This window comes from Poecilia latipinna, unplaced genomic scaffold (assembly GCF_001443285.1).
Source record: "Poecilia latipinna isolate Pla-1442-1.1 unplaced genomic scaffold, P_latipinna-1.0 Scaffold884, whole genome shotgun sequence".
Taxonomy (NCBI): domain Eukaryota; kingdom Metazoa; phylum Chordata; class Actinopteri; order Cyprinodontiformes; family Poeciliidae; genus Poecilia; species Poecilia latipinna.
Genome location: NW_015113500.1, coordinates 57982 through 79765, shown reverse-complemented (window position 1 = coordinate 79765; position 21784 = coordinate 57982). Strand labels below are relative to the sequence as shown.

At 37.4% G+C, this 21784-nt stretch overlaps 2 protein-coding genes across 2 annotated transcripts in view; one reads left to right on the top strand and one right to left on the bottom strand.

Moving 5' to 3' along the window:
- LOC106957164 (signaling lymphocytic activation molecule-like) overlaps nucleotides 1–9841 on the top strand; it is a 21580-nt gene extending 11739 nt beyond the window's left edge. The window contains exon 7 of the mRNA XM_015048423.1: nucleotides 9072–9841. Coding sequence (XP_014903909.1) covers nucleotides 9072–9149 — 78 coding nt within the window. The 3' untranslated portion in view covers nucleotides 9150–9841. The remainder of the gene's footprint in view (nucleotides 1–9071) is intronic.
- A 1686-nt stretch (nucleotides 9842–11527) lies between these two features.
- LOC106957161 (SLAM family member 5) lies at nucleotides 11528–21704 on the bottom strand. The gene is made up of 6 exons (XM_015048421.1): nucleotides 21459–21704; nucleotides 16628–16855; nucleotides 16440–16550; nucleotides 16037–16309; nucleotides 14416–14520; nucleotides 11528–12584 (listed from the first exon to the last, which is right to left on the bottom strand). Exons 1-6 carry the CDS (start codon nucleotides 21490–21492, stop codon nucleotides 12493–12495), a joined length of 843 nt encoding a protein of 280 aa, XP_014903907.1. The 5' UTR covers nucleotides 21493–21704; the 3' UTR covers nucleotides 11528–12492.
- Nucleotides 21705–21784: the final 80 nt, after the last annotated feature.

Below are 21784 nucleotides of genomic sequence, written 5' to 3'. Positions count from 1 at the left end.
TGGGTCACATGAAATTTAAGCTATTAAACACCAATCTTTTTTTTTTAAATTAGTAAATTTAAATTATGTAAAACATTGATAAAGATCTAAAATGGGGAAAAATGTGGGTGCCTCATCTCTAATGATTTGTAAAACAATTTCAAAGTGGTTTTGAATCAATAGGACACGTCTTGGAAGCTATTGCAAAAACATACTAAATTTTGACAAATAAAATTGCTAAAAATAAAAAAAAGTTTTAAAATATGAAACAAATGACTGTGCCTCATCTATCTATACAGGATACTAGAACAATTACACACTGGTTCTGGGTCAATAGGTCACAAGACCTGGAAGCTATTGAATAAAAATACTAAATATTGACAAAACAAATTGCTAAAAAATAAAAAATATGTTAAAATGGAAAACAAATGTGCCTCATCTAAAGAGACTAATATAATTATTTCAGTTATTCTGAGTCATTAGGTCACATGACCTGGAAGCTGTTGAAGAAAAACCCCCAATTTTGACGAAAAAAATTAATAAAAAATGGAAAATGGCTAAAAATGAAAATCAAATGTCTCTGCCTCATCTAAAGAGACTAGTATAATTATTTCAAAGTGATTTTGAGTCATTAGGTCACATGACCTGGAAGCTATTGAAGAAAACATTATATTATTTAATATTAAAATTATTGAAAATATTGAATTTAAAATTTTATAGATGCTATTTTGGCTCATGTAAAAGCCTGAATTAGCACTGACAATTAGTTAGTTGGTTACAATTCAAGGCATTTATTAACATTTCTTTGACAGGAATGTTTGGTTCGGTAATTTGTTGACAGTCCCTAAGTGAACCTTCGGGCGCTGCGGCTGGGAGCGGTGGAGAACCGCTGGCCGACAGTAGCGTTCATAAATCGGATCAACCTTGAGCTAAACGCCGCTTACTCCCCGGAGCTCGAATATCGAATATCCAACTTGAAACTAACTTCACTGCGGTCATTAGCGGTAGCATCTCCCGGAAAATTACGACTTTACTAAGACTGCCTGTCTCGGTCTCACCTAAGACAGCATACAAACAAAACCCGGAAAGTCGCCATCCATCAGTTATCTTAAAAGATTCTAGACTTGGCGCAAGTGGTATTTCTTTTTGAAATAAAACACGGGAAAATTGGGTGTGGGACATCCAAGAGAAGGAGGGGACGGGAGGGAGTGGGGGTGTCCAGGAGGTAGCAAGAACTAATATGCCAGCATTACATGGTGTAAGATTAACAACGGCCCAAACCCGTGTTTTAAATCAAGTTTTAAGATAATGTATCAAACCTCATGCGCAAAATAAAATATACTACAGAAATATGAAAGCATAGACTCACCGTTGGGTTTGCGTTCGCCTCCATGGTCGCCAGCCTCGGTGATCTTCTTCTTCTTCTTCTTTTCATTAATGGCGGATTGCAAGTAACTTTTATGTGCATACCGCCACCTACTGTACACGAGTGTGTAGCAACATTTCCTCTACCTTTATTAAATTCTATTTATTAATCTTGTGTTTTGAAGAAAAGTAAATAATGCTTTCCTTACTCTATGAATCTCCATTATGTTTCCTTCATTTCCTAATATTCCTGTAAGATTCCATTCTTTTCCTGTCCTTCCAACAATTCTTTTCAGATTCTCTCTTTCAGATTCATATGTTCTACAGTTCATTAATATATGTTCTACATTTTCTTTCTCTCCACATCCTTCACATTTATCATTACTTTTCTTCCTTATTAAATATAAAGTGTCATTTAGATAGGTGTGTCCTACTCTTAATCTGGTCATAATTATTTCTTCCCTTCTGTTTCTCTCATCAATATTTCTAACTAGTACTGACTTTTGCACTTTATATAATTTTCTCCCTTTCTTATCTTCATTCCACCTTTTTTGCCATTCTTCTATTTCTTTCTTTTTAATACATGATTTCCCTTCCCCTTTCCCGAAAAGAATTAACATCGTTATTGTCATTTCTAAAGCCCTTTTTGCTAATTTATCAGCTTTTTCATTTCCTTTAACCCCTTCATGAGCTGGAACCCAGCAGAACCAGACATTAATGCCACCTCTATATAATCTAAATAAACTATGCATAATTTCTAATACTAACTCTTTCCTATTATTTCCTTCTCCCTGGATACTTTCTAACACTGCTTTAGAATCTGTACATAGAATCTGTAAGCTTAATATAACTGCCATCATTTCTGCTGTGAATACAGATAGGTGATCTGAAAGTCTTTTGGAGATGTGAATTTCAAACTCTGGAATATTTATTCCTATTCCCACACATCCTTTAAGATTTTTAGAACCATCTGAATATATTTTGAGGTAGTTGTAATATGATTTTCTTAAATATACATCAGTCTTTACCCCTATTTCACTTAAACTCCAGTCGTTTTTCATTTTAAGAAGTATCATGTCTACATTTACCTCAGGAAATAGCCAGCCTCGGTGATTCTGGTATTTCTTCAATATGACACCTGCGTCATGTGATTGGCTGGGTGTTGAAATCTGATAACGATTGCTAATGTCTGGTGACCTGACGTAACCTTGCCATTTTTGTACAGCGAATTTTTAGACGCTGAATTTGAGACGGCGAATTTGAGCAAGTTGAATTTTTAGGACACTGAAAATATTGCATTTGAATTTTTAAAGGTTGAATTTTTTTTTATATGCTGAATTTTTTTAACACTGAAAAAATATATATTGAAAATTTCAACTTTGAAATAGGAATGTGAATTTTTTTAACATATGAAAATTGCAAACATGTACAAATAATGACTGAATTTTTAAAAAAAAAATTGAATTCGGATGCATTTTTTATTCAAATTCTGATGGCACATATTTACTTCCATAATGAATGGAATTACAAGTACCTTTCCTAGCTGCTCCAGGAACACCCTCCTTTTGTTGTGCTTACGAGACATCCAGGTCGGGTTGATCTCTGTCCAAATCACAAAGGCATTGTAGGAGGACACATCAATGATGTTGTGGAAGATGGCCAGGGGCCAGCGGGCAGTCATTCTTCTGCAGCTATATGTTCCAATCACATTATCTAGGTTGTCCACACCTCCTTTGTTGTGGTTGTATTCCAGGATGATGACTGGCTTCCTGTCCTCACAAGCGCTAATGTCGCCGTCTCTGTGCAGTGTGCTTAGAAGAACTACATTCTTGTTTTTCTTTGGGAGATAGGAAACTAGAGTGGTGGTGGGCGTGAAGGCAAACTTTTAGGAGAAGACCTCTCTCTCCTTTGACGTAAGCAGTGCAGGTGGGACCTCAGGCTTGTTCTTTCGAACTGTACCAACCATGGTGAACTTCCTCTTCAGGAGCTGCTGTCCGAGTTCATATCAGGTGAAGAAATTGTCACATGTCACATTGTGACCCCTCAGTCCCTCTGTCACAGCTAGCTGCAGCCTCACATCGGGACCTGTATACACCTGCTAAGGTTAGCAGCCCTAAGTAGGCCTGCAGGTCAGTCTCATCCATCTTTTTCCAGCTGTCTCCATATTTGTGAAAATCCTCCAGATTTGTCATATCCAGCATTATTTTTTCTATTGCTGGTGTGATAAACAGGTAGAATGTAGAAACAATACCATGGGTATGAGAAACGGCATACCTTGTGGGTCGTGGGGTCATCTTTACAATGTTTTGTTCTGCATGCCTGCCATGTTGGTCATATGCCGCTGAGGACCATGTTATTTTGCCATTTTTTGAATGGAAAGTCTCACTTTCAGCTTCAGGGTTTTCTTCTTCTTCTGAAGATGATTCATCATGCTCTGGGTTGTATTCCAGTGGTGGGTCATTTTGACTCGAGGACAACAGGAGGGTTAAATATAAAAGTTATCAAGTTTTTGTTATTCATGTAAGACAATTGCTCATACTAAGATCAAACATATTGACATGTTCATCTTGTATACCAATTTTGTTTTTTGTTTTAGTATAACGATCTTAGATTTGTGGATTCAATTTATTCAGAAGATCTTTATTAAAATCCATTGTGCAGTGTCTTGTGGAGCCTAAGAGCATCTCAGAAATGTGGTATTTCACTGACATTTACCCAGACAGAACAGTGGCGGCCCTCTGTAAACAGCTGACGAGAATATATTTTTAGAAGTGACCTCAAAACATGAACAAAATGCAAATAATGGGAAATGAATGAATAGATTTCTGATGAGCTCTGGCAACACAAACAGGAAAAAAGGATGTCTCATAAATTTAATTTATTCAATTTTCAATCTCAGTCAGCAGACAGAACAGTAATAACACAGAGCTCCATGCAGATAGTCATGTTTACTCTGTAATTTTCCACAATGGCTTTCTTCATCTATGGTCATGAGCTTATGGATACAAGTGGCCAAAATTAGTTTTCTCCATAGGGAGATTGGGTGAGAAGTTCAGTCATCCAGGAAGTCAGAGTAGACCTGCTGCTCCTTCATGTTGAGAGGAGCCAGTGAGGTGGATCGTGCATCTGATTAGGATGCCTCCTGGATGCTTCCCTGGTGAGGTGTTCCGGTCATGTCCCACATGGAGGAACTATTTTTGTTGGCTGGCCTTGCAGTGCTTTGGGATTACCCCGGAAGAGCTGGAGCAAGTGGCTGGGGAAAAGGAAGTCTAGGCTACTACCCCGCAACCCGACTCCAGATAAGTGGAAGAAGATGGATGGATGGATGGATGGATGGATGGATGGATGGATGGATGGATGGATGGATGGATGGATGGATGGATGGATGGATGGATGACTTTAAGTGATGGATCATTGTGCTTGGTCATTTTTATCTGTTGACTTTAGACTACATACAATCCTCTGGAAAATTACAAGAGCAAAATATTACTTTTTTTTACTGTACACTGATAATATTTAAATATCTCATAAATCTGAGATCAAAAAGATTTTGATCTCAGTTTTTATTTTTTGATTTTTAAGTTTCAATCCAAGCATTTTCAGAAGAATCATAAAAAAATACTAATTTATGAGCAAATTCACAGCTGGTATTCGGGATGTGATGCAGCAATTTGCAAAAATATTCATACCCCCAAAAGTTTATTTTTTTCATTTTGTCAGTTTGTCACCAAATTTAATATATATTAATAAGGTTCCATGTGATACATAAACATATTGGAAGGAAAACGATATATGTCTTTCCACATTGTTTACATTTCCCCTGATATTAAATTCTCTTCAACTACAGTTGAAAGCCTTTTGTAAATTTCTCAGCCAATGTTTTTATCGAAAGACCAAAATCTAACTATGTACCTTTGCAAATTAGCCCAAGCTTTGTCAGAATGTTTGAGCAGCCCTCTACCCTCTTTTGGATGTGTCTAAAGAGGGTAGATGATTTTTTCCCCCCTACCTTATAAATCTTGCATAAAAAACTGACAAAAACAAGTCTGACTTTTTCAAAACTTAGAAACTTTTCTGTCACAAAGAAATTGACCAAAAGAACAGGGCGGGGGAAGACGGAGTGCATATGTACTTGTATAGGTAAATAGGTCCGTTGTTGACACTGTGAGTTTACCCTGACCAGGCTAGGCTAAAGGTCTGGATTCCTCTGGACAGATGATCCTTTATGTTTCTGTTCCTCCTGCAAGCAGCTATGATTTTCCTGTTCATCAGCCTTCCACTAGCAGACCGGAACCTAAATAAGTTCTTTCTCAAACCCTTTCCCAAATTTGTGTTTGCAGGGGACTAAGTGCTGATAAAAAGAAATGCCACGGCCTTGTCTCCTGGTTTGGATTCCGAAAAGGACTTCAAGCATCTCTTTAAGAAGGACCTCTGGTACCCCTTGCTAGACAAAGCCGCAACCGCTTCATAAAAATATGGTTCTTCTGTGCAAATTGTTTTAAACCGCAATAATTGTGATTTGACTAATCCAGCAAATGTGTGCATTGCATGGAAGCTTAAACAACAAGGTATGTGTATCAGTAGATTTGAAATAAGTCCAGTTAACATGTAGTGCTGAAATTTGAACCTTTAAATGTTGTGGAGTGCAAGAAATCCAATGCGGCTGGTGGATAACTTTAATTTGACAGACGCATTGTGATTGATTAGGGTGCGCAGAAATTTATTGTACTCCTCGATACCTAGTTGATGCATGCATTTCAAATCCAGCAATGAGAATATCCACGGGATCCTCACGAACTTTGATCCTGTCCGACGTCACCCCGAGCTGTAGGTGAGTGGAGGCCAACCAGCTGACGGTCCGTTCCAAACACACAAGCTCTGTCTGAGTCGCTCGTCGGCATCCAAATGGCACCCAAACGGCACCCAACTCGTGTCCAAACATTCTTATCCACGGACAGTTCGAGTAATAAACAGTTTTTGACTTTCAAGAGATTTGACATCTCAGAAATGCTGAAAAGCAGACGATCTGGCTGTTTCAAACTGGAATCAGGGCTAAATCTTATGTTTCAAAAGATCAGCATGCAAGAAGACAAAAACACTTTATCTCGTCGAAAGAAGTCAAAAATGGACAATCTCTGAATTACCAGCTCTACATTCAATTTTCAGCTTTATTAGATTTGGGACATATCAAAAATGCTGAAAGGCAGTAGATATGGCTCTTTGAAACTGGATTCACGGCTACATCTCATGTTTCAAGAGATCAGGAGGTAAGAAGCAAAAAAAAGCTTTGTCTCAGTGAAATAGGAAGATGGACTATCTGTGAATTTGAAGCTAAACATTCAATTTTCAGCCCTATTAGATGTTGGACATAAAACTGGAATTAGGTCTAATGCTTAAGTTTCAAGTGATCAGCAAGCCAGAAGCCAAAAACGCTTTATCTCAGCGAAAGAAGTCAAAAATGGACTATTTGTAAATTTCCAGCACTACGTTCAATATTCAGCCTTCTTAGATGTTGGACAGCTCCGAAATGCTGAGCAGCAGTAGATCTGGCTGTATTAAACTGGAATTAGGTCTAATGCTTAAGTTTCAAGTGATCAGCAAGCCAGAAGCCAAAAACGCTTTATCTCAGCGATAGAAGTCAAAAATGGACTATTNTTTTCCTCCAACAAATTATTCCACTAAACGAACCACGTACAACTCCCTTTATATCCCCCATCTTCCCATTTCTGACGCTGGATCTTCAATATCCTCAAGCTTTGAAATAGCAGGCAGCTACAAACCGCGTGTTAGCTGTAGTGGCTAAGTTTTGGCTACAGTCCGCTGTCGCCTTGATATCAGCTGGAAAATGAAAAAACTAAGCACTGGATGGTACCGACTAATTACTGGAAACAACGGCACACCACAAAACTCAGTCGTTGTACCAGCAGCTCACAGATATTTTAAGTTTTGCGTCTTTTTCATGGTACAGATCTTGCAGCTTCGGCCAAGAACAATAGGAGCAAGCAGGACCTGGAACCAACCTATGTGGAATAAATTCAAATGGAAATACGTCACCACCTCTCGTGGCATATACCCCGTTGAAAGCAGCACAAGGGGGGGGGGGGAATGTCTGTGGGTTTCAGTGGGTTTACATTGTTTGTTTTTTTTGTTTTTTTTTCTTAATCACAAATGTAAATTCTTTGGCTGGTTACCCGCAACAATAGGCTCTACTCCCGTAAAAAGAGAAAAAGCAATACACAAAACAGGCACCTGGCGGAACACACATGAGGTGGGGCCTACCTTCAATGTTGCTTCAGAGTTCCTCAACGAGCTAACGTTCCGTTGAGAAGGGCCAGCCCGCAGAGTCCTTCGTCCGTCAGACCCTCAGTTTAGTAGCTTTTTTTCCCCATCCATCCATCCATTTTCTTTACACCCTTGTCCCTTAGTGGGGTCGGGAGGTGCTGGTGCCTATCTCCAGCTAACGTTTCGAGCGAGAGGCGGGGTCACCCTGGACAGGTTGCCAGTCTGTCTCAGGGCAACACAGAGACAGGCAGGACAAACAACCATGCACACACACACTCACACGTAGGGAGAATTCGGAGAGACCAATTTACCTGACAGTCATGTTTTTGGACTGGGAGGAAGCCGGAGTACCCGGAAAGAACCCACCATGCACAGGGAGAACATGCAAACTCCATGCAGAAAGACCCCAGGCCGGGAATCTAACTTTCTTGCTGCCAAATGCGCCACTGTGCAGCCCTTTTCCCATCGTAATATTATTATTTTTCTTTAGATATAGTTTTTTCCCCCTGACTTTTCCTAAAAATACACCAAATATGACTGTATCGGTGGTTAGTAATAGGAGACGTGTGAACTCCCCGGTCCAACAGTCCTTTAGCGTCCAGTCACCTCTTTCCAAAATATCAAACAGAAACTTCAGCCCGGCCAAAACCCCGACACTCGCCTGCGGGCTGGTCCGTCCCAAGGTGAAGACTCCCTTTTATATTTTTAGAAGCCTTCGAGCGCTTCTTTTCTTTCTTTCTTTCCTTTTCTATTTTTTTTTTCTTAAACAAAACGGAGCTGCTGCAGCAGCTCCACACACGCTTCTGGTGCGTCACCAGCCTGTTAAAACTTAGGATAGCTGTACGGCGCCCCCCACAGGTGAACCGTCAAATGATGCCAATAATTAAAATAGTACTTAAAAAACACACACACAAATGTGAGCATTTAGCACCGCTGTATAACATCTCTATGTTTTTTTTAGTATTATCTAATAATAATAATAATAATAATAATATTAATATTAATAATAATAATACATTTGCAAAGATGGAGTCAAAAGTTCAAGAGGAAATTGTGGATAAAGCAGTGAAGATCATGTCACCAGTTTGGATGTATTTCAGATATATAAAACAAAAAATCTAATCAATAATTACCAATATTGATTGATTGATATGAAATGCTTAAATTGTGATGTGTTTGTCAGCCATCTTGTTCTATATATGCTTTAAAGTTTAAATAAACAGCAGAACACCACATATTCACTATCCACTTAACTGGTGTCTGCTGTAGATGTCTTAGTTCTGAATTGTTCTCTGTGCTTCAGTGTATTGAGAACTGTAAGAACAAATGATCCTTCATAGCACTTTCAGTGAATTGTTTAACCATTGGAAGCTGCAGGAAAAATTATCTTAAGCCACCACTGAGAAACCCTAAAATGTATTTTTTCTTTTCTCCCAATCATTTAGCCTCAGACGATCTACGACAAGATCCAGATTGAACGGATGAGGAAGGCTTCAGTGTCTCCATACCAGGAGGTTTCCTAGACTGTTTGAACCTTTACATTCTGGTGCACCTCAGAAAAAAAGTCAGAAAACACCTGGTGGCGTTTAATGGTAATGGAGGAACCATTAGAGCCGAGAGTAATTTTGCGACGTTTTCAGCAACTTTAAGATAGTGGCAAATCTTGCTGCAACGCGTGCTGTCCAAGTTACACGTTATACCTGTTCATGTCAATGAGCGCTTTGGCATTTACAATATGCAACATGTAATGTCAGACCCTCTTCAGACCTGGCATTAACATGTCTCTTAGTTGATAAAGACAAACAGTCATTGGAAATGTATCCATACCCCTTGATCTGTTTCACATTTTATCACATTACGATTGAGATTTGTGTGATAAACGGCACACAGCAGTGTATAATTTGGAAGTTGGAGGAAAATTATTCATGTTCTGAAAAGGATGACATGAATTTGGATTCAGACTCTTCAACCTGTGAATCTCGGTAGCTCCTCCAGAGTGACCATATAGTATTCTTGGTTACTCATCGAATTGGTATGTAGTTCTCATGTGACAAAACACTTTGGGGATCTTTGCAGCTGTCAGCCATCTTGGTAGGGATCATACTAACTGTAATGGTAGTTGCTATGACAATAAACAACCCACAAGCTTAGAACGAGCTCTTGCCTCATTTCTATCTAATTTATAAACAATAAAAGTACATTAAAACTACTACTCTATTTCAATTTTTTAGTACCTTCATTTTGTTGGTCTGGAAGCCGTAGTTCATCTAAGTTTTGCACCTTCTACCAAGATGGCTGTTCAGTGGCGTGGATCACTTCCAGTTCAGACTTGTGGGAATTTTGTATTCATGTGTGTGAAGTTTTAACAAATAAAGCAAAAAGTGCCCATTTTCTCAATCTTTGGAGCAACAAAAAGAGAGAAAGGTTAAGATAATTAGTCAAATTCTAAAATAATACACAGATCACATGTCGGTGGATGATATACAAATTAATAAGAAAAATTTAGATTTTATAAAACCTAATTTAGGGACAACGATCTGCAAAATGGATTATTGTTCATTTAAAAATTGTCCATGTTTTTTCCTAATTTTATGCTGGAATGTGTATAACTATGTTTTTAAAGGTGCAACTGGGCTCTGTAACTTATGTTATATGTTTGTACATCTTGTAAATATATAGATGATATAAATAAAAATGTATATTATACAAATGTTTGTCTTGTTGAAGTTCACTTGTGTTGCCTGTCATTCGGCTGTATGTCTGCTTTTTATGTTTTTTTAATTTATTTTTTAAACCATCTGTATCATAGTAAAAAATTACATTTTGTCTGATTTCCTTTGACTTTTCTATTTTGTCAAACCAGAACACAGAGAGTTCATGGTCTGCCTACAGTTAACGCAAACATGTCAGCTAACCAATCAGAGGTTTCCAACGTTTCCATGACTTCACCATCTGGGAGTTCCCTTAAAGAGACAGTAATCATTCAGTATTTAAATATCCGACTTTGAAGACATGAATAAATCTGACATATTCTCTGTCATATAGTGGAATTTGGCCAAAAAAAGGAGAAAGGAAAGAAAAAGAAGTTTGGTCTGATTTAATTACAGACGTGAGGGGAAAAATAAAGTTTGCTGTTTTATTTGGTGTGTCTGAATTTCTGGTTTCAATTGTCCAAGTTTGGTATGATATAAATAAAATATTAAGTCGATGCTAATCATTGGCATATTTTCATCAATCAAAGCATAAACCTGTCAAGTTACAGAGTAAAAGTTAAAGTCGTTTTTCTTTCCAATTTGGGTGGTTGGAATAAATAAAACTAGATTTTTAAGAAGACTACTTTCTTTTAAATATTTATTTGTGTTTTAACGTCAAAAAGAAGCAGACAGAGTTATAAAAAGCATTTATTTAACAAATGTAAAATACTGTTTGACATTCACCTGGAAACAACAGGACAGACATGGACACACAATAACTTGGAACAAACAAAAAACCCATGGAATCTTTGAAATTCAGTCACACATGTAAGTATCATTATGGGTTTTACATAAAGTCACAAAAGCCAGATGTTAGCATAGAATAAAAAAATATTTTGAAAATAAACGCCATATTCATTTTATACATTTAAAGGCTTGCATATTTTAGCCTTTAAATGTATACTTCATATAAAAAATAAATTAATAAAAATTGCATTTATAAGGCAATTTACAGGTACATCTCTCAATAACAGCATTAATCAATGTACAAAAAAAAAAAAAAAACTAATTCAAGTTCTAGATCATGATTTTTTTTTTCTTAAGATCTGATGATGAATGGATGATATGGAGAGATTTTTCAGTCAATCTTTGTGAAATTGTCAAAAATTTCACAGTGGACTGGACTCTGCCATAAACAGAATATAGGACATCAGTCGCACTTTCCATTGGAATTATCCAATGGAACTTTGGCCAGGCCAAATCAGCATCTCTCTCTCTCTCTTTCTCTCTCTCTATTCTCATATAAAAATGCGACAATAAGAGGAATCTTGATGGATCTAGAGACATTGAAAAATGTTACAATAGAAATGTAATAGAAAAAGGAATATGAAAAGTATTAGCAGCAGAAGTCATGAAGAACGCATAACCTGAGTGAAAGTCAAGTCTTGTCTTGCTGCTGTGTTCAAGTTAAAATCTGATAAATAAAATTTTTGTGTATGTTCAAATCCATCAGAGCTACAACCAACAAGCAACAACCATTGATTACCTTTATGGTCAACCAATTAAACTCGGCCCTCTCTGGCAGATTCCAGCAAATCTGAACTGAAACACAGCTAGTGCTGCGGGACATTATGAAGAAGTGGAGCCCCACATCAAATACTGCATATGTGCTCATACAACCGTGGGCCAGCCCAGGGTAGTGCTAACTTAATATGCAAATATGTGACTTCTCCATACTGCATCATTTGGGTGCAATAAATGTTTTATTTCATCAAGTGGTGACAGTAAGTAGGGTAGATAAAATTTATTCCCTGAGACCATAAAAACACAGCAGTTTCTCAATTCAAAAAAGCTCAATATAAAAAAAAAACATGAGAAATCAGGCATGATAATGTAGACCAGACATGTGAAATGAATATTTTAGAATATCTGAAACTCAGATATCCGACCAAAGATGAATGGACTGACGGAATGTTACAGTTTGAGTGATTATGTTATTCTGGTAAAAGGTTTTCACTACTGTTCATCTCAACCATTGTTTCTTTGCTATAGTTAACATTTAAAAAGAAATATTAAAATAGATCTTTTATTTGTTTTGTTTTGTTTTGTTTAAACAGCCGAACAGCACTCTACTCCTTTTAAAACAACCATGTCAAATTTAGGACTTTTATTTTCAGAAAGTCACACTCTCCGGCTGAACTTTGGGTCCCGTCTGGTGCAAATTACCTGGTCCTACATGCTGCTGGAATATTTCGATTATCTTACCTAAAATCAAAACACAGTGTCAATGTCTGGCTGGTCAAACCAGAAACAGAAACAGATATAGTCTGGTTGAACATAAATAGTGAATTACGAGATATTACAATTCACAGTTCAGTCCAATACAGATAGACAGGCATAAAATGTACTTAAATGAACAGTATTATGTATTTCACAGACATATAGTGTCTCTTTTAAAGTAGTTATGTTATCTTCAGGTGCTATAAAATGCTATAAATACACACCTAATGTGACTCAAAAAAAAAAAAAAAAGAAAAGTTGTAAATTAATGCTTTAAAATTGGGCCACAGTCTCTTTAAGAAACTCCTGCTCTGTCTGAAACTCCGCCTTCAGGAAGTCTTCACAACCTCGCTCCTTTATTAACCCTTTAACAACGTTAAAGAGAAGCACTGCTGTGATGACATGCTGAAGGGGGAGTGTCAAAGAATAGGAGCTTCTTAAAGAGACAGGAACCGATTTAGAGTCTCCAGATATAACTATGACGCCTTGCCTAACTTTACCACTTCATTTATAGAGGACTTCTGGCATTTTTTTTAAAAATCACAAGTGCCGAATTTTTTCTCATAAATATGTAAAAATCAATCAAGAAATTTTTAAACGTTTTTGTAAAGATTTGCTCTTCCATGGCCACATAATGTTTTTCTTCAGATTAATTTAACAAACATGTTCAATTGAAAAAGTCAAAAAGACTTTCCAAAACCATAAAGAGAATATTTTTTATTGTAAATAAGTCAAACAAATCTGGAATTAATTAATTACTGGTGGGGATTTACTCCTCAGTGACCAGAGGTTTTTTTTTTTTGTTTGTTTGTTTTATGGGTGGTTAGCAGCAGAGATTTTAAAGCAGAGTTTGCAGCATGTCTTGTTGAACTTAGACCCTCTTTATTAAAAACCACTTTGCCACTGTAGGATTTTTGCACTTGTTTGACGCAGACGCTAGGTGGGGCAAGACGACCAGTTCTTCAGGTCCATTGTTTAAGAGAACAAATAAAACCTAAACAAAGGAGGAACATGCTAACTCCAAATTGAAATCCCCCAAACAGTTTCAGTTCAGAAAAGTCTCAGGCAGCATGTCATGTCAATCTGAAAAAGTTTTTTTTTTTTTTTTTTTTTTTTTAAAGGGATTCACAATCCTGGTGACTGACTAAATAGTTAATTCTGTTAAACAGTATTTACTATTAAAAATATTCATGTAAACTATGACTATTCATGTGTCATACATGTGTTTCAGAAGTAACCTTTTAGTGGAAATGTAAACAGAAATATGAAGGTTCAAATATTTCATTTCAATAAATGAAGTAAAAAATTTTTTGCCAAGCTCATTTTAGCTATCTCAGCTATCTCCTGTCTTATATGTTCTGATCTTTCCCCTTTTTGAGGAGCGACTCTGTAGGTTGTCATATTTAAACTCCCATAATACACAAATTTAGAGACTAAAACAGAAAAGATCAACTTAAAAAAGTATGAGGTTAAAAAAAATAAATAAATAAAAAAACACTTGAGCTCTGTTATGCATACTTTTCTCTTTGTAACTTTAAGGAAACTGTCTCACCAAACCAAAATGATTTGGATTTTTTTTGTTTCTCTTCTGTATCCATTCACTCTACATTTGGTAACACTGCAGTTCTGTTTCATCCCTTAATTTAAATCTGACCTTCTTCATTGGGCTATGAAGGTTTTAACATGAAAACAAATTTAATGTCTTGGTTTAGTTTGTTTTTTCTCTTCCATTGAAATAGTTTTGTCTGCATGTTCAATGAGTGTCACAAAGAAAGCATTCAAATTAAGTGAAAAATCGGAATGTTTTTCCTCTCACCTCTAAACTGGTAAAGTAAAATCCCCACCATCCCAATCAGAAATGCAGTGATGAATCCACAAGCGAACATGTAGCCACAATCGGATTTGACTTCGACCATTGGTACTGGAAGAACAGCAGAGATAATCATAAAACAGTGTAAAATATGTGTAAAAGTACATGCTAAACAGTGTAGTAGTTTCTACTAAAAGCTTAATTGAAAAAACTTAACACGTTTGATTAAACTGTAATTAAAGCAATATGTTATTTATCACACACTTTACATTTACAGAGATCTCAAATTGCTACAATTGATACAACATAAAACATAAAAAAACACATATTGAAACATTCAGATTGTAAAAAGACTGTAGCGTCTCCATTTCAGACAGAAACCTCGAGCCAGTAATTCAAGTTGAAAAAGTAAAACTTCATAGATGTATTACCCCCAGAATATCAGATTATACATGTGTTTCAAGTTTCCTTCTGTTCATTTTGATGATTATCACTTAGATTTAATGAAAAAACAGCAAACCAATTTATTGAAAAAAAAATCTTAAACGAATAGAAATTATCTTTAATAGAGAAAGGTTATGCTAGAGGCCTACGTAATCATACAGCAGTTGTCTGACTGGACAGATGTCCAGCAGACGGTCACCGACACCCTAATCATGAAGACAAAGCAGCGCTTGAGTCAGGTGTAATTGTCATCCCGGGCCACTAGATGGCGGTGTGATTTTATGATGTCTTACAACACGCATGCGCCCCTTTCACCCTTAGCTTCCACCTCATTCTAAACAATAACATGTCTCCGTCTCCCATGAAGAAGTGCTCATCTAACACATATATTCCTGATCTGAAGTTATGTTCAACTCAACAGGCTAAGTACAACACAGCACCATGCTGTCCGCCATTGTTCTGTACACGTCACACCTCTGTAGGAGGTGTTCCAGAAAAGTTCTACTCGGAGCTGGTTTCTTAAAACGCAGGTGTGAAAGACTGTGGTCGCTGTTGTCATGTAAACGAGCCATTTTTAGAAGCATGTGGAAATGTACTCAAAATGTCCAACCCCGTGTTAAGCTTTGAATTTAAATAAAGTCCTAATAATAATAATAATAATAATAATAATAATAATAATAATAATCTTGATTCAGTATCAAAAAGCTGTCAACCTTTTTTTATACAAATCTACACTTCTGGTTTCAATTGTACATACTGATTTCAAACCTCTTCTGGCTTTTTTTTTTAATCCTTCAGGCTTTTTATAGTGAATTTCTCATATAAATGAAAGGGAAGCTGACTTCCAGGCAAATGACAAAGAATTTTTTCTCATTGCAGTTTTTGCGGACAAATATATTTTAATTTAGAAATTGAGTACTTGTGGTGGTTCAGAACCAGCAACCCTCCAACTAAACAATGTTGAATGCGTTGGATTGCGGGGACTATGTAGTAGTGACACCAAACCAAAAAGTGATGCGACTTCATGTCATCTACATTGGTAGATTTAAATAAGGTCTTGTGATTATATTATTGGCCTGAAAAATAATTCCAGTGGTGGATCTCAAACTAGGCATTTAAACCGAAAATGTTGGCTTAATGCTAACGTTCTCTGTCCACGGTTGATGATGACTAACAAACTCACCTTTAATCTTAGAGATCAAATTGTTTGATTCGGTGTCCGTTTCGCGCTTGACAATGCAGGTGAGATTTACAGAGTCTGGTTTTGTTGAGAAAAAGGCGATAAGCTCTGAAGTGTCACTTGAAGAATTGTTGCTGCAGTGATCACACGAAGGCTCGATCTCCCAGTAGAAGGCAACGCCGGTAACAGGAGAAGAACAGTTGAGCACCAAAACACAGCCATTTTCGCTTTTTGTGAAATATTGGTTGAGCTGTATGGTCGGTTTCTTGAGGCGTTCTGCAATTGTTATTGAATTAAAAAAAAAAAAAAAGATTTTTTTTAAACAATTGAACTTAACATCCAAAATGACATGATCTAAAATGATGCAATGATTATAGAAAAAACGGGTTAAGGAAATGCAACTTACCTTTCACTACTAGATAGACCCGGTTTACTTGGTTGTAATTTGAACTGTTGAGGAGGTCCACATTGTAATGCATGGCATCACGTAACCTAAGATCTCGCATCGTTAAATCCCCTGTAAAAACACAGAAAACATTGTAAACAGAAATCAACATTTATTTGCATCTTATCAGGAGACCATTTCCTTTTTACCTGTTGTCGTGTTAAGTGAGAGCCTCCCTCTGTATTCTGGGCGACGTTCAGTATTTACACCTTCTTGGTCCCATGTTGCAATCCAGGTGAAGTTGTGCAATATTGACCAGTCAATTCTAGCCAGAGTCCATGATTTGAAGGCTTTGGCTGGCAAGGTAATGGTTTCACCTACGTACCCAATGACTGTGGTTGTGGAGCTGAACTGACCAAGAACTTTAACCTGCAGCCCTGGAGGAAAAAATTAAAAGGCATCAGTGTAATTGTTATGACCGCTCCTGGCCCTGGGCCATAACATAAAGAAGTGTCCAGAATAACAAGTGAGACTTAAAATGATTTATTACAAAAAAAAAGGGTGGTTTTACAGACAAAAACACAGTACAAATTAAAGAGGGTTAAGTGAAACATCGGTAATGAAACAAAAACAGCCAAACAACTCAATCTAAAGTAAACTCAAAAACCAAAAGGAACAAAAAAAGAGCACCATGCTTCCAAAACACAAGCTTCTAAATTAAGTTGAAGCAATCAAGATCAGAGTCAAACGGTGCTAAGCAAAACAAAAATGGGTCAGCAGATCAAGGTTCTTCAAAACAGTCAATTACAAGCAAACGCATGCAAACAAATGTGGGGGGCCGACTGAACAAAGTCTCTTCCTGACCTTTTCCTTAAGAGTGCCAAAAAATATCAAATAAATTCTGCGTCTCTTTTTTAAAATTTATATTGGAAAAAAAAAACAGTATTTTTTTTTTTAGTTGGCCTAGTTTTATAATTTCTGTAATTCCAATTGGTGAAGCGACACAGTTTCCAGCAGCGCAGGCGACATTGTATTTATCAGAAGGGTTCAGTGAATGCGCATATGAAACTGGGGGGTTCGGTACCTCAAAAAAGGTTAAGAACCACTGGTCTAAGGGTTTCAAAACTTAGAGAAGTTTTGTCGGATTGGTATATGCTCTTTGAAGATGTCGAATTTTGGGAAGTGAAACAAGTGGGCGACTTCTTTTATACGAGTACATTTTCTCACTTCTCTGTCAATGTCAAGGGACATTGTTTGTCCAGCATAAAAAAAAATTCATAAAAAGAAAGGTGCAGTTATTTCCTTAAAACACCAATGCAACCAAAGAGAGGCAGACAAGAGAGCAGTAAATGATCAGTTCACCCACACCAGCCACCTACACCACCGCTACCACCAGTAAGACCAGGCAGAGAGAGAAGGACTTACTCCATCTTGTTCTTTCATTCAGCCAGAATCCACTGCTCATTGCTGTTGATGAGGGGTGAAATATTGTTGTTCCAGTATTTATCAAATTGGCCTATGTTGCTCATCTTGTCATTATCATGATAAACCAAAGCAACACACTTCATCTCCACTCATGTAAAAGAACATCGCGACACTTAAACACCTTCGTTTTGGGCGCAGTGATGATGTAAAGGTTAAGCTATGCAGAACGAACATTTGCATGACTGACACAAAGAGAAATTAACTGGGAGAATCTTAGCCATCGGAGCTTAACATCAGAGCTAATAAAAGCTCCGATGGCTTTGCAAGCCCCAAAATGTTTCTCACAGTGAGGCAATTTTCTTCTTCCTGATCAGGTCCTATCTCCCTTATTTCTATTGCCCTTCTTCAACAGATACCATTTAAACAGACCTTTTAACCATCCATCCATTGTCTTACACTCTTATCCCTAGTCGCGAGGGGTGCTGGTGCCTATCTCCAGCGGAATCACACTGGACAGGTTGCCAGTCCTTTTATCCATCCATCCATCCTAGTCCCTAGTGGGGTCAGGAGGGGTGCTGGTCCTTAACTCCAGCGAATGTTTCAAGCGAGAGGCGTACATCCTGGACAGGTTGCCAGTTCATCGCAGGGCGACCTTTTAACCATTGAAATCAAAACAGACACTGACCATGGAACAAAGATCAGCCCTTACAACATGGCACTCCTTTCAATCATCAACATGTCCTACACACTTTTAAGATTAGTGATTTGAATATCTAAGTGGTTCTATGCACCTGAATTAAGTTGTGCCAATACAGCGTAACTCCACAGGCCAAGACGCTGTTTTCAGCAATATTGTTATTAATATTCAATTATTTGCATTAAACATCTATCTGCCATGTTGGTAGAAGAATTATAAGACATTGTGACCTGGTGGTTTAAATAAAAAACAATCAGACAGCAAAAAGTTTAGATTCTTGAATCAATATGTTTCTAATCCATCACTTGAGGTTCAGCAAGAGTTTGTGCAACCGCAAACTGATAAGTTTTAATACGAAGAAAGTTTTTCACACAGGTTCTTAACATCGCTTTTTTCTTAGTGAGGCTAAGAAAAAAGAAAATCCAATTACAAGAATAAACTCATAATATTATGAGAAAAAATATACAATAATATTATACAATACACAATAATATTCCCGCACTATTTCAACAATGAAGTCGAAATAATGCGGGAATAAAGTTGTAATATTAGGAGAATAAAGTAGTAGCCTAATTTTATAAGAACTCTTACGTGATAAATAATTAAAAAAAAAAAAAAAAGAAATGTTTAGCAACTTGTGAAGTTATACTTTGGTGTCAGGGTGTACAAATAAGGAAATATCTAATCTTTCAACACATTAGCATAAAATTATCATACGTGGAGGTGCTAAAAGTCATTGAAAATAACCTCCTATGACACAGTTGAAGAGTTGCTAAATATATGCATGACATGCTTCTTCCATGGGTGTGTTTCATCTCTGGGAAAGGATGACAGCTCGTGACAAATAGGATTTTTGAAACAACATCTCATTTACCACTGTTATTCTATAGGATTTCAAATTTAGGGTGCGTTCACACTGCAACCTGAAGGGACCCAATTCCGATTTTTTGTCAAATTGGATTTTTTTGACGGGCCGTTCACACTGTTAGGTCGCATTTGAATCAGATACACATTGGATATAGGTCGCATTCAAAAAGAATCTGACCTGTGCTGTTCAGACTGTGATGAAAAGATCAGATACAGGTCGCATTACGTCAAAAAAAATCGGAATCGGGTCACTTTAGGCTGCAGTGTGAACGCACTCTAAGACACAGAGACTTAATTCAAAGTCTGTATGAATTCAAATTACACAGACTTTAAATTAATTACTTATTACAGATACTAGAAAAATAGCTTGTTTATGTGTATAAGGGTGCTATACGTTTTTTAAAATTTTGTTGGAATTGCATGTAATTAACTCAAAGTAGTGCCCAATTCTGAAGTGGAATTTAAAAAGAGCCTGAAAACTGTCTTACATACATGTATGCAACAAATGGCTACAAAGTATTGAGTCAGCAGAGTGAATACAAATGCATGCCACACTTTTCAGATTTTTGGGGTACAAGAAACTTTCAAAATAATGAGTTACTGCCTTTCCAGTTCAGAGTAATTCTCTGCTACGTATTAGTTTGTGACTTAGAATCCTAATAAAATGCACTGAAGTTTGTGACTTGATAAAATATGAAAAAGTTCATGGGATTACTTTTGTTTGGCAGTCTGCAGTTATAAATATCATTTGAATTGGAATGTTAAGTTCCTGTATTAAAGAAAAAGGGAAGGCCATCGGTATCAATTCTAAGTAAAAGGGAAATACACACTGGAAACACATTCTGCTTTATTACTGGATCCAGTGGCGCAAAAAGTGGCTATGCAGCGCATGCAACGCATAGGGGCGCAGCACCAGAGGGGGCGCCAAAACCCCGTCTGGAGGGGTTTTGGCGTCCCCTCTGGTTTTGGCGCCCCCTTCGATTATGTTTTCCCATACACTTCAGCGCGCCTTACGCTCCTTCACCTAACGCACATAATGAGGTAAATCTAGCGCGAGTTTCACACTTAACTTATCCTCGCCTGTGGGGTGGAGGGGGGTGGGGGGTGGAGCGAGCGTATGTTTCCTTCCTTGGGGCGGGGGGGCGCCGATTTATGTTTTCGCATCCACCTGAATAATGTGCAGTTGCGCCACTGACTGGATCTCATGCAAATTGCACACATTTTTCACGGATAATCTTTTGAGAATTAAGAAACAACCGACACAGAGAATAAAGTATACAATATTTCCTATATCTGTTTTTCTTTTTCATGCTTATCATGAGAACTAGCCATCGATCCAACGACATGTTTTAATTTTAAAACATCTTAAACACACTTAGCCCACACCAAATGCTTTCGTCAGGCATAGAAACCATAATTTTAAAGTAAAGCCTGACACTTCTGTAGGTCTTAGAATATGTCCTGAACCGTCGTTTTATATTTTACATTTTAAAACAGATATTATATTCTCAAAAACCTGGGCCTCGTTTCAGAAAGCAGGGTTTTGACAAGCGCTGAGCAGGATGCTCTAATAAACCTATATAGCTCTATGATCGGAAAAGAAGGCGAGTCAGGTGCGCGAGTTACATGTCAACATTACAATTATTTACTTTCCGAAGGTGGATGAAAAGGTTTGGTTTTGAAATAAAACGAAGCTCTTAGTGGGGGAAAAAACATAAAAGAGAAGCAGAATAACTTCACACAACACCTTGTGGAGGTCAAACCCAAACACGGTTTCTAACAGAGACAAGCACCACTACTGAAGGGCTAGTGCTCAAAAATATGTTAACCAGAAAACATGACCACCCTCACTCGACAGAAATATATGTACAGGCGTTTCTGCCAATTTCCCCGTCCCTGACCAGCTAAAAAAAAGTAGGCCAGACTCAAACGTTTACGGTTCACAGAATGAGTTGCGATGGCAACTTGAGCAAGGTCAACGGCTGAGTACACACACAAACACACACCCAACTCCTGACCCTACATTCACTAACCCCGCTCTAATTACTTACCTTGAAACAACAGGAAAAGGACGATAAATCTCATTGCTGCAGCGCCCAGACAATAGACAGCGATGACTTAAAGGAGAGTAGAGTTCCCGCTTTAACTTCCGCAACGACGCATGAGAACGCACCAACAGCTAGATCAAGATATAGTTACACACTGGAAGTGTTTGTTAATCAAACACATTAAATGCCATACAAACATCCAGACATGTTGAGTTTAAACTTCAGTTTTGTCCCACACAGACGGTGTGTGGAACATCAACCACACTCTCATCACGTCACATATCACATGTTTTTTTGTTTTTTTTTTGAGAGGGTGGGGTTTTTTGCAA